The sequence below is a fragment of the Carassius gibelio genome, chromosome A24, assembly GCF_023724105.1.
Source record: "Carassius gibelio isolate Cgi1373 ecotype wild population from Czech Republic chromosome A24, carGib1.2-hapl.c, whole genome shotgun sequence".
NCBI lineage: Eukaryota > Metazoa > Chordata > Actinopteri > Cypriniformes > Cyprinidae > Carassius > Carassius gibelio.
Window position 1 is genome coordinate 15,924,908 of NC_068394.1, and position 13,165 is coordinate 15,938,072.

Below are 13,165 nucleotides of genomic sequence, written 5' to 3' on the forward strand. Positions count from 1 at the left end.
TGTTTTTTTATTTGTTTATTTGACAAGCAGCAGAATCGTGTTTGTCACCTCATGTTTGTTTGTTTATATCTTGAAAGCAAATGCAATGATCAACATACCGGTTTTATTACAATAGTTCTTTGACCTTGATACATAAAAAAAAAAACACACAACAACTGCAACGTGAGAGAAGAAAGCGTGGTTGTTTTTCGGCCGTTTCTCAAACACTTCACTTCTTCTGCTCTATGTGATGCATTTCACTCGCTCGCTTTCTCTCGTACGATTACGTCTACAAGTGTATTATCCTTTAACGCTCGAGTAGCTATAGGCATTTTCTTATCTCATAGACGCCCTGGGCGTGGCACTGGTGATGTAAACAGCAGAAATCAGAAGGGGGCGGGATGGGGGGCTTTATGACTGTCCAGCTACACCGAGGCCCTTTTTAACAACGGAGGCACAGAGTCCCGATTCGATCCGATGGCCAGCCAGAGCCGAAAGTAAAGACATGTCTACTGCTCACGCTGTCCTGCGTGTTTTATTCTCTTTCATGAAATGAATGTTTTAAGCGACGTAGCTGTATTCGTCCGCGGAGCTCTGGCTTCGCTCGATGTACTGCTTGTCGATAAGAACCTCGATGCACTTCTTGATCATGCTGATGCTCGGGCTGAATCTGGCTTTGGATTGGTTGATTACCTGAAAGAAGAAGCACACACAAACAAATTAGGGACAGCACACGCTCATATTGCTGTGATCATTACTGCAGTGTGTAAGACGGATGTTAGAAGACACGAACGGTAATGCTAAAAACTCAGCAGTGCACCACAGGAATAAATGACATTTTACAGAAAATTACAGAATACGGTTATTTCAATATTAAATGTACTATTTCAGTACAATATCACTGTTTTTTTTTGTATTTCTGATCAAATAATGCAGACTTGGAGAGCAGAAAAATATTTAAATATCATAATGTTTCCACAACAATTACTACACATGACAATTTCTGTCAAATTACTACATTTAGTGAAATGGACAGTTAATCGCACGATTAGAAAGAAAGAGTAATAATGCCACATTCTGTAAATGTTAACATTTTTTATTTTTTTTATATTAATATTTTCTCTTGACTTTTTTTCACAGACCCTTAAAACCCATCTCCACTTTTATTTTATTTATTTATTTATTTATTTTGTTTTAGTAAGTAGCATAGTTGAATTGATGCTCCGATCATAATGTTCTGTGCTTTCGGTGTCTGTCTGTAGACTTGATGATAATCTCTGGTTACACGGACGTTCTTGAGAAGAGTTAGACACTGTCTTGTCATGACTAGATGAAGAAATGAAGAAATGTTTTATGTCATTACCACAGCTTTGGCTAATCTGATCAATTTATTTATTTTGATCAAATTACTTGTGTTCTTTTTATGGAACAATACTTGAATTGTGACTTTTTTTCTCACAATTCTGAGAAAGTCGGAATTTGTGAGATTCAATAACCTTTAAAAATATTACAATTCTGACTTTGAAAACTGCGAGACAAAAAAAGTGTTTTTTCTCTGTCTTGTGGTGGGAACGAGCTTAAGCATTTAATACATAGAGAACGAACAAAAACAACTTTTAAAGACTTGTGTAATATTAGAGTGGAAACGATGTCAACTTCATTAAGAGAGTACATATTGTTTGTCGTTAATATATCAAAAGTATATTATAATTAGTCATATGCATGGCTAAGAATTCATTTGGACAACTTTAAAGATGATTTTCTCAGTATTTTGATGTTTTTGCAAATAGTTGTATCTCAGACATCAATGGAGAGATGATTTAATCAGCTTTTAGATGATGCATAAATCTAAATTTTTAAAAAGTGACCCTTACGATTGGTTTTGTGGACATATATCACATTTTTATTTTAGTTTTAATGTCTTAATTTAGTTGCATTGATACTTTCAGAAGAAAAAACGAACCCATAAAGTCTCACTAATGTTAAAAATACCAAACAAAATCTGTAATAATAACAACCTTATTAAAGATAAATCAATAACAACTCTAAACTACATTTGCAGATAAACATCACTGTAGTATTCGCTGTACTTATCTTAATTTCCTGTATGCTGGTTTCATGTGCAGCGTTCCCTCTTTATGGGGAAAAACTGTGTGTGTGTGTGTGTGTGTGTGTGTTAAATCAGTCTACATTAGTAGTTTTCTGGTGTAACAGCTCATTACACAGACATGTTCAGACAACAGTCGATGTCAAAGTCTCTCATTCCTGACATGTGTGCTCTTATCTGCACAGATCTGCACGGACTGAATTTGTTTCCTGGTGTTCTCCGCATCTGATCTCTGTGTCAGGTACCACACACACACACACACACACACACACACACAAAGGTTGAAGCAGAATCTGTCCTCTCACCTCCTGTATGAGGGCGTTGTGTCTCAACACTTTCCTGGCTTTCATAATCCTGACTATAGCAGCTTGTAAATACATTTTCCGGTCTTCATCCACGGCGCTCCTGGTCTGCTCCAGCTCCTGACGCACACAGATCACATCACAGCGTTTCTACGACTGCACACACAGCACAATCACATCTGCATGAGACTCTGTACCTGCGGCGTGTCCTTCTGCATCGATGTTGTGATCTTGAACTTCGTTCTTTTACTGGTGAAACTCAGACTTAGGGAAAAGGTGGATTCGGCTTCGATCTCCTCCTGGAGGAAAGGAGACAGTGGGAGTCTAGTTATGATACATCAGTTAACGGTTTGATTAAACGTCAAACCTGGCTGATCTCAGACTGACTTTCTGCGAGTCGTGTCCAATCATCTTGACGTCCAGCAGGGATCTGATGGTCTTCTGGAGCTCCTTCTCGTTCATCTGCGTGCTGTCCTGCAGCTCTTTGTAGCTCACAGTCTCGCTGTTGTTGAAGGCCAGCAGAACGGCCATCTGATAAGTGGTGACCACCGCCACGTAGGGCTTGGACAGATAATTCATCTTCACCTCGCCTGACAGAAACAACAACCAGCGCTGATATAAAACTAATTACTTTTTGTTAACTTAAATCTGTATAATATGTGACCATGTTCCATGAAGATATTTAGTAAATTTCCTACTGTAAATATATCAAAACTTCAGTTTTGATTAGTAATATGCATTGCTAAGAATTTCATTTCAACAACTTTAAAGATGATTTTCTCAGTATTTAGATTTTTTTGCACTCTCAGATTCTAGATTTTCAAATAATTGTATCTCGGCCAAATATTATCCTCCGAACAAACCATACATCAATGGAAATATAATTTATTCAGCTTTCAAATGACTGGTTTAAGGGTCACATCGATGTTGTTTCTCTGACCATTATAAAAAATAGGCTGTTTTTGCAACTGCACCTTAAAGACTTTAACATGTAAATGACTTTTGTATGTAAAATTAGAACTAATCTCCTTTTATATAAATGTGAGCATTCATATGTTTTAATGTAAAAATAGTGAAGATTTCTACATTTAATTTTCATTTAATAATTACTTTTTTTTTATAGATCATTTTGGGTTGCTTTTCTCAGTTAATACTGATTTATGCAATTAAGTAAAATGTATAATTTTTTTTTTTAGTCAGCATATCATGTAATGCATTTAAAATAAATGTACTCCATCAACGGCCCTAATATTAATCTACTTTAATGATTATCTAAAAATAGAAGGTAACGCTTTACAATAAGGCTAACATGAGTTAACGACATTAGTAAATATGACCAATACATCGACAGCATTAATCAATCTTAATGTTCATCTCAGCATTTACTAATATATTTTAAGATCAAAAGTTATATATCTGTTAACATTAGTTAATGCACTGAGCTAAAATAAACCGTTTTCATTAACTGTATTCTGTTGATTGTTAGTTCAGGTGTGTTTGTGATGGTTTTAATGTTCTGCTCGAATCTGTCAATAGTCTGTGTGTCTCTTCTCCTGCTGTGTTCAGGATTAATCAGGATCCTCTGTCACAGCTCAGTGTGATAATCTGACTCTTGCTGCTGAACCGTGACAAGGATTGGCTATGGTTTTGTAGAAATACCACACGTGCGGATCAGACTTCCACAGCATTATCTCATGCATCAGATTCATCTCTACGCCAGCTACCTCTGCGCCAAAATCAGGAATGCAGATGGTGTAGTGAACGGAAATGAAAGTAAATGTAATATGCAACATACTAGATCTGCAAATTCCAAATTAATTTAGTATAAATACATTTTTTATTACATTTAAATTAGATTTACATGAAAACAGTTTGCTATAAAAAGCATTTAAAATAGGGATGCACTGAAATGACAATTCTGGACCGAAACCGAAAATGATAATGCTTTGTAATAACTATTAAAAATGTTTTAATTAAATAATATAAAGTCATTTTATAAGACTTTTTAATTTAACTCAGTAATTTTAATTACAGAGTACTGCATTTAAAAAACACAAGGCAATAAAATAAAAAAATAAAAAAATTAAAAAAAGAAAATTATATTCTATGACTTTTATATTATATAAATTATATTATTTTTATTCAGTTCTATGCAACAAGGCTGGGCGATGTGGCGTGGCTTATATTTCTAGAACATATGTTCGGCCATTTTCCTAATCCGTTCCATTCCTAATATAAAAATTCATATAATTATTTAACTAATTGTGAGGCTTTCTCAGTTAACACTGATATATGTTATTAATTACAATTAATTAGTGAAAAAATATTAGCATCCCTTATATATACTTATACTTATATACTTATATATCCCCGGGAACACATGATAGGTAAAAAATGAATGCACTGTAAGTTGCTTTGGATAAAAGCGTCTGCTAAATGCATACATTTAATTAAATTTTAATATACATATATTGGTTCGCCAGCGTTTTGAGAATTTGTGCATGAAATAATAAAATATTGATGTTTTCAATCAATGCTGATTAATGCTGATAGGCAGTTTGAGAATCAGAAAAGGTTATAAAATAAATTGTAAAAATATATATTTTTAAAAAGTTAATACTTTTATTGAGCTATGCCATTACAGGAATACATAATAAAAAAAGAATTATTATATACATATATAATTAATGCAAAAAAAATAAAGTCAAAATAAATGCAGAAAATAATGCAAAAAATGCATTAAAATAATAATAATAATAATAATACATCAAACTTGTATAGCGCTTTTTTGGACACTCAAAGACGCTTCACATGGGGAAACAAACAAAACAAAACAAAACAAAACAACAAGGGTTTAGGGAAAAGCTAGTTTGAACAGGTGGGTTTTGAGTACTGATTTGAAGTTTGGCAGTGAGTCCGAGTTTCTGATGGATGTAGGGAGTGAGTTCCAGAGGGTGGGGGCAGTGATAGCGAAGGCTCGATCCCCCAAAGTCCGTCGGTTAGTGCGGACGATCGGAGCAAGGCGGTTTGTGCCAGCTGAACGGAGGTGGCGGGTGGGTTGGTGCTGTTCCAGGAGCTCAGTGAGGTAGAGTGGGGCCAGGTTATGGAGGGACTTATAGGTGAGGAGAAGGAGCTTATATTGAATGCGATAGTGAACAGGTAGCCAATGGAGCTGACGGAGAACGGGGGTGATGTGTTCTCTTGACCGGGTGTGGGTTAGGAGGCGGGCAGCTGAGTTTTGGATGTATTGCAGTTTTTGTAGTTGATTGGTAGGAAGTCCGTATAGAAGGCTATTGCAATAGTCAAGTCTTGAAGTTATGAATGCATGAATGAGAATTTCAGCTGTTGCCAAGGTAAGGGAGGGGCGAAAGCGGGCAATATTGCGGAGGTGGAAAAAGGATAGTTTAGTGATATGGTTGATGTGTGTTCGGTATGAGAGGGTGGGGTCCATTATGATGCCAAGGTTTCGGACAGAGAGGGAGGGGGTGACAATATGTCCGTCGATAAGGAGAGTAAAGTTCTGAATAGAGGAGAGGAGAGATTTTGGGCCCGTGATAAGGAGTTCTGTTTTACTGCTGTTGAGTTTAAGAAAATTATTGTCCATCCAGGCTTTAATGTCAGAAATGCAATCGGTGATGGTGGAGAGAATAGCCGGGGAGATGGATTTGGTGGAAAAGTAGATTTGGGTATCATCTGCGTAGCAGTGAAATTGGAGTCCATGGTTGCGGATGATCTGACCGAGGGGAAGCATGTAGATGGTGAAGAGGAGGGGGCCGAGAACGGAACCTTGGGGGACGCCATGGGTGACAGGGGAGGTGTGGGAGTTGCAGTTATTAACAGAGACAAAATGGTGACGATCAGAGAGGTAAGATGTGAGCCAGCGAAGTGCTGTACCAGAGATGCCAATAGATTGAAGACGATGGAGAAGGACAGTATGGTCAATAGTGTCAAATGCAGCGGAGAGGTCGAGGAGAAGGAGGATGGATATGAAACCAAAGTCGGCAGCAATGAGGAGATCATTTGTGACTTTAAGAAGGGCTGTTTCTGTGCTGTGGTGTGGACGGAATCCGGATTGAAATGTTTCGAAGAGTTGAGAGGAGTGGAGATATTGATGGAGTTGTGTGTTTACGTCTCGTTCCAGGATTTTTGAAAGTAACGGAATATTGGAGATGGGTCTGAAGTTATCCAGATTGTCAGGGTTGAGGCCAGGTTTTTTCAGGAGGGGTGTGATGGATGCAAGTTTTAGCGGGGATGGAACAGATCCAGACGTAAGGGAAGTGTTGATGATGATGGTGATGAGAGGAATAAGGGTTTCTTGACAGCTTTTGAAGAGAGGAGAAGGGATCGGGTCAAGCTGGCAGTTTGAGAATTTCATGGTCGAAAGGAGTTTGGAGGTGTCAGAGGGAGACAGTGGAGAGAAGGAGGAAAAGCTGTGGTGTGTGAGCGGAGGGAGTTGATATTCAGAAGGAGGAGAAGCGGAGGAAGTGGATGCTAGTGAACAGTGTATTGTATGGATTTTGGTATGGTAGGATGACAGAAAGTTATTGCATTTGTCTATAGTGAATGTGGAGGTTATATTGTCCTTGGGTTTGGTCAGTTTTGCAAATGTGGAGAATAATGTGCGGGGGTTAGAAGAATTTGAGTGGATGAGTTGTGAGTAGAAATTGGACCGGGCAGTTTTGAGAGCAGAATTGTATGTGGTTATGGCGTGTTTGTAGGCTTGTGCATGGACAGTGAGACCGGATTTTTTATGGATCCTTTCAAGTTGTCTTTTTTGTCTTTTGAGAATGTGAAGATCTGGGGTGTACCAAGGAGCAGAGGTGGAGAAGGAGACTGAGGCAGTTTTAAGAGGGGCTATTTGGTTGAGGCAGGTGGAGAGTGTGTGGTTGTAGAAATTGACTAGATCAGAGGCAATCGGATCGGAGGGAAGTGAAGAAGTAGAGATGGCATGGAATATGGATGAGTTGAGAGAGATGGGACTAATAGATTTCAGGTTTCGAAATGTAATTGTTCTTGTGTGTTTGATGGTAGGAGAGGGGGTAATGACATCCAAGGTGATGGCCAGATGATCAGAAATTGTGAGGTCAGTCAATGAAAGGTTATGTATGGTGAGGGAGGGTGTGGAACAGACCAGGTCCAAGATATGTCCATGATTATGTGTGGGTGAGGTGACATGCTGGGTAAGGTTGAGGCAGTTTAAAATGTCAAAAAAGTCAGATGTGAATTTTGCTGTCGGAGAGTCGATATGAATGTTGAAGTCACCAATGAGGAGAACGGACGGAGAAATGGAAGACAGCTGAGTTACGAAGTCTGTGAAATCAGAAAGAAATGATGGACAAAGTTTGGGAGGGCGGTAGATGACTGCAGCAGTGAGTGATTGGGAACCAGGAAGTCTGAAAGCCAAGTGTTCAAATGAGGATACAGCCGGGATGGGGATGGGGCGGATGGAGATATCGCTGCGGTGAATAACTGCGATGCCACCACCTCGCCGGTCCAGACGGGGGTTGTCAATGAAGGAGTATCCAGGTGGGGTGGTCTGATTTAATGCAAAGTAATCCATAGGTTTATGCCAGGTTTCGGTAAGACAGAGAAAATCCAGTTTATTGTCAGTAATGAATTCACAGAGGAGCAGGCTTTTATTGTTGAGTGATCTTGTATTGAATAGCGCTGTCTTAAGAGGCTTTTGTTTTGAAATCCAAATGGCGGAAGTTGAGACGGGCAGGAGGTTAGATGAAGTCGCGTGAAGAGTGCGCGGATGACGTATGCGGATGTTGTTGTTGCGCCAGTTTCCAGGCTGGAGTGAACTTCGGCCGGACCAGAAAGATGGAATACTGTTTTCGGCACTGAAGTAGTAGTGAAGATTACGACGGGAGCCTCGGTGGATATAAGGGCGACGACGAAGAAGACAGTGTTGTTGCAGAGTAGAGATGATGTCCAGTGAAGGAGGTGCGCGGTGGTTAAATCTGAGAAGCTGCAAGGACGTGTATCGAAGTGCCATGGTCAGAGCCGTAGATGACAGAAAGGCCAGCAGGAAAGTCATAAACAGTAGTAGCCGCATAGCTGACAGGCTGCTCCGGAGTGCAGGCCGGCCAGTAACCGGGCTGTAATCCACTGCTCGAGCAGAAAATAGCGGGGATGGGCACAGCAGAATCACAACGTGACGGGCAGCAGATGCGGCGACCAGGCAAAGACACAATCCAGATCTTGAGGTAGGAACAGATACCACCGGTACTAAACAAAGTCAGTAGGTAAAACCGTTTTTGTTACAAACAAACTTTTTCGTCCGGAGTGAGAAGCGGCAGCCAAAACGCGCCAGCGTCCTCTCAGCGTAAAAGAATGGCAAAGAATGGCAAACGTGTGAAGTGTAGTGTATGTCTCTATCTGACTGTCTTTACCTGTGCAGAGATAATGCAGCCAGGTCAGCTTCCTTCCGCTGAAGTGCTGGTTATAAAACAACTCAAACTGCAGAAAGAAGAAATCAGCGTCACCTACTTTCAGAATGAAATGAGGGGGATTTCACATGAGGGAAGCTTTGGTCTTCGCCTCTAATCGTGACAGATCGTGTTCTGGAGCTTGTTGTGAGGGCAGCTTACCATCTGTACACTCTTCTCCAGCTCCTGCGGGATGGCAAACGTGGACGAGGGAACATGTGTGAGCGGCCACGCTCCTGCCTAAAACACAACGCATTATCAACACATAGTTTACATTACTGTAGCTTCCGCACTAATGGTACAGTCATAATGCCTTGTTGTATGACCACTTATCAACTTTTATATGTCAATGACCTCCGTTAAGTTTGGATTACAATTTTGGGTTTGAAATAAGTATCAAAATCCCTCAATATATAAATGTGGACAGTCATTCTCATAGATCAAATGATAAAACAGTGGTGATCTCAGAATTTATTTAATTTGTTTTATAATTTAATGACACTTAATTATTTAAATAATTACTATAATTATTTATATACTTGGAATTAATAGCATACACACACACACACACACACATATATATTATATTATATAACATTATTATATAATTAATCATACATTATATAATAATTGACATGAAATATAATTGATATAAAATGTGTTATTAGATTTTTTATTTATCAGCATATCATGCAATTGATTTCTTTACATATTAATAATAAAAAAAACTTTGTTTCAGTAAATGTGGTTTGTATTTTTATTATTTTTTGGCCTGTTTTATCTAACAGAAACTATAAATCTGATTATTTACACAAGTTATAACACACTTCTCAACATAATATACATGTCTGTAACTAGTGGCAAAATAATTGTTCAAAACAGTGAATGCTTCTCCTTCTCTCTTACCTGTAACACATAAATCTGGAAGCTGATGCCCAGGTCCACCACAGTCTCCTGGGTTTTGATAAAGTTGTTGAACTTGTTGTTGAGGTCGGTGCTGACGCTCATATCAGTGTACATTCTGTGCAGTTTGCTGGTGAACTCATAGCCACACGCTTGCTGCGAGGCAAAGGGCAGGGAAACGAGAGCTTTAATCACACAAACCCATCATCAGTCCCATCCGCGGCTTACATGATGACAAAGCTGTGGCGCCCACAGTGAGCGAACACTCGATTATGGAGGATGAGTCACATCTGTCAGCATTTTAACACACTTTTCAAGAGAGACGGCTGTGTGAGAGACTCGCTGTACCTTCAGCTTGTTGATCATGGCTTCCTCGGAGTCCATGGATAACGAAAGTCCATGTATTAACCTCTTCGCAAGCATTCTGGCGTAAAACTAAGAACAATCCACAGTTAAAAAGAGAGAAAAACAAGAAATCACCCACAAAATACTGAAAACACCACCCACACCAGACACAAAATGTAAAAAGATCTCAAAAGGAAAAACGTTGAGTCACATTTATCAATCAATCAATCAATCATTTAGTGACAAACTTTGATGTTGGCTTGACAAAGCCTGGTCCGGAAGTTTTAAATAGTTTTAAAAGTTTAAGGTTAACGGTTTTGCTGTCTGCTAAAGAGAGGAAACATACAAAACCTCATTCAGACCCCTTCAGACCCCCTCTGACCTCATTACCCCCAAAAACCAGTTCAGTCACCAATGATTTTACATTTTTACGCTTTTCTAACATGTTTTAGCACATTTCCAGCACAATGACAACATATTCCTAACATGTTTACGTTGTTAGAATGTTTATAACATGTTTTAACAGACATGTGCTAAAGTTTTAACATTACTAACATGTTTTTCAACAAGTTTCTAATATCTTCCGAAATGTTGATTACATGCTGCTAAGACGTTTTAGCACTGCTGAATGTTTTAGCACAATGCTAACATGTTAACACATTGCTACAATGTTTTAGCATGTTTTTAATAATTTTTCTACCATGTTTTGGCATTTTTTTAACTATGTTTTAACATGTTTTTAATCATGTTTCTACAATGTTTTAGCATGTTTTTAATCATGTTTCTACCATGTTTTAGCATGTTTTTAATCATTGTTTAGCATGTTTTTAAATCATGTTTCTACCATGTTTTAGCATGTTTTTAATCATTGTTTAGCATGTTTTTAATCATGTTTCTACCATGTTTTAGCATGTTTTTAATCATTGTTTAGCATGTTTTTAATCATGTTTCTACCATGTTTTAGCATGTTTTTAATCATGTTTCTACCATGTTTTGGCATTTTTTAACCATGTTTTAACATGTTTTTAATCATGTTTCTACCATGCTTTAGCATGTTTTTAATCATGTTTCTACCATGTTTTGGCATTTTTTAACCATGTTTCTACCATGTTTTAGCTTGTTTTTAATCATTGTTTTAGCATGTTTTTATCATGTTTCTACTATGTTTTAGCATGTTCATCATGGTTGTTTGAGCATATTGTTGTATATTGTTGTTTTAGCTTGCATTCGAAAACCAAACTTATAAAAAAAGCTAAAGGCATGGTCACAAGAAGACCAGCTGACACCAGCTAACAGGTTTAGACTGGTTTAAGCTGATTTCTGTTCTCCTTCTACTATGTAGATAGATCAAGTCAAGGCCTCACCTTCTGAAACACATCTTTGTCGTCTATGTATTTGAAGACCGTGATGAAGCTGGTCAGTTTGTCTTCCACTTCATTCTCCGTCATTCCTTTCGCAGATTTCTTCAGCAGATTGTCACAGTACTTGGCCAGCTGTGCCACAGCACGAGAAACACCGGCAGAAGAAGAGCAGTGTTAATGTTCATTAGCTTCATTCAGAGTTTATTGAGTCATCCTGATCTAACGCTGGCAGTAGCTGAGGATAAACAGTGATTACACACCAGCTCGGGTGCTTTGCAGATGGATTTGGGCTCTCTGTAGTTCACTACTGAAGTCAAGGCCTGGAGGGAAATGAGCAAAAAAATTAATAAATCACAAACCACAAACTCCAGTGTTTCTAAAAAAAATAACATGAATCGGAGGCCGAAGCCTCATGAATCCCAGACACCCTCTACTGGACTAAAGACAGAAGAGTGATGCAGGGTTAAGTATGGATTCAACTATTTTTATATATTATATTATATTATATTACATATCATTACATTACATTACATTATATTATATGGGATGCACCGATAACACCTTTTTCGAGTACTCGCCCGATACCGATACTTTTATTTTTGGTACTTGCCGATACCGATATTTTTATTGCATTTGTAAAAAAATTTAATGTTGGGTACAGAAACCAAAAGAGTATGTATGTATAATGTTAGCTGGGTCACTTAATTTATTAAATAGATACAGTCAAACCTAAATTTATTCAGACACCTTAAACATTTGACATTATCACAGTTTATTCTCTATAGTTTAGAAGATGATAATAAAATATGACAAGAACTCAAAGTTAAACTGTGGCAGACCAAATTCATCTTGATAATGTTAGATAACTTTCATAAGAAGGTATGTAATGGATTATAATCAACCAAAAATTATTCAGACAGTTGTTTCAAAATATTGATGCTTCTACTACCATTTATATTATATTATATTATATATTACTTTATTTGCTATTGCATTTGTTTCAAAGTAATGATATTTTTAGCTTTATTATATCATTATAATAAATTACATTACATTATATTATATACAGAGATGTATAGTAACGAAGTAGAACTACTTCACTACTGTACTTAAGTACTAAAAGGCGGTATCTGTACTTTACTAGAGTATTATTTTTTTCTCCTACTTCCACTTTTACTTCGGTACATATTTTCGCTGAGTTTAATACTTTTACTCCGATATTTTTTTTATGTGCTGCATCGTTACTCGTTACAATTATAATAATGTTACGAATCATTCCATTACAAACCACTGCCAGAACTGTAGATGGCAGATTTGATGAAGCTGGCACATCATTGAGCGAATCAAGCGAGACTGCGCGTGCTGACTGAACTGCTGTGAAGAGAGAGATGAACACCGAGCCGAGCCAGATAATGACTTGTTCACGAGTCAAGAACCGGTTGCATCGGTTTTCGGATGACCAGTAACGTTAGTTCTTTCTGACAGTTCGATTCAATAAACCAGTTGAAGAAAACAGTTCACCGATTCTTTTGCGCTCGATGCAATGGCGTCATTGGCGTTGACTGCACCTGGGCTAATAACATTAACACAGAATCAGTTCACAATCAATCACCAAAAGAATCAGTTCGTTTCCAGACGCTCTGTGTGTCGGTTTGCTTCACGCTAAATCAAACATGCGCAGTATCATCAGCTCATCGGTTCACGAATCGGACAGAAACGGTTCTTGACTCGTGAACG

At 38.1% G+C, this 13,165-nt stretch overlaps 1 protein-coding gene across 1 annotated transcript in view; it reads right to left on the reverse strand.

Moving 5' to 3' along the window:
• Positions 1–13,165, reverse strand: part of LOC127946048 (cullin-2-like) — a 20,428-nt gene continuing 7,263 nt past the window's right edge. Inside the window, exons 12-21 of the mRNA XM_052542331.1 lie at positions 11,689–11,748; positions 11,432–11,560; positions 10,071–10,157; positions 9,726–9,878; positions 8,982–9,059; positions 8,784–8,850; positions 2,776–2,978; positions 2,586–2,687; positions 2,392–2,508; positions 1–672 (exon numbers count right to left, since the gene is read on the reverse strand). Coding sequence (XP_052398291.1) covers positions 541–672; positions 2,392–2,508; positions 2,586–2,687; positions 2,776–2,978; positions 8,784–8,850; positions 8,982–9,059; positions 9,726–9,878; positions 10,071–10,157; positions 11,432–11,560; positions 11,689–11,748 — 1,128 coding nt within the window. The 3' untranslated portion in view covers positions 1–540. The remainder of the gene's footprint in view (positions 673–2,391; positions 2,509–2,585; positions 2,688–2,775; positions 2,979–8,783; positions 8,851–8,981; positions 9,060–9,725; positions 9,879–10,070; positions 10,158–11,431; positions 11,561–11,688; positions 11,749–13,165) is intronic.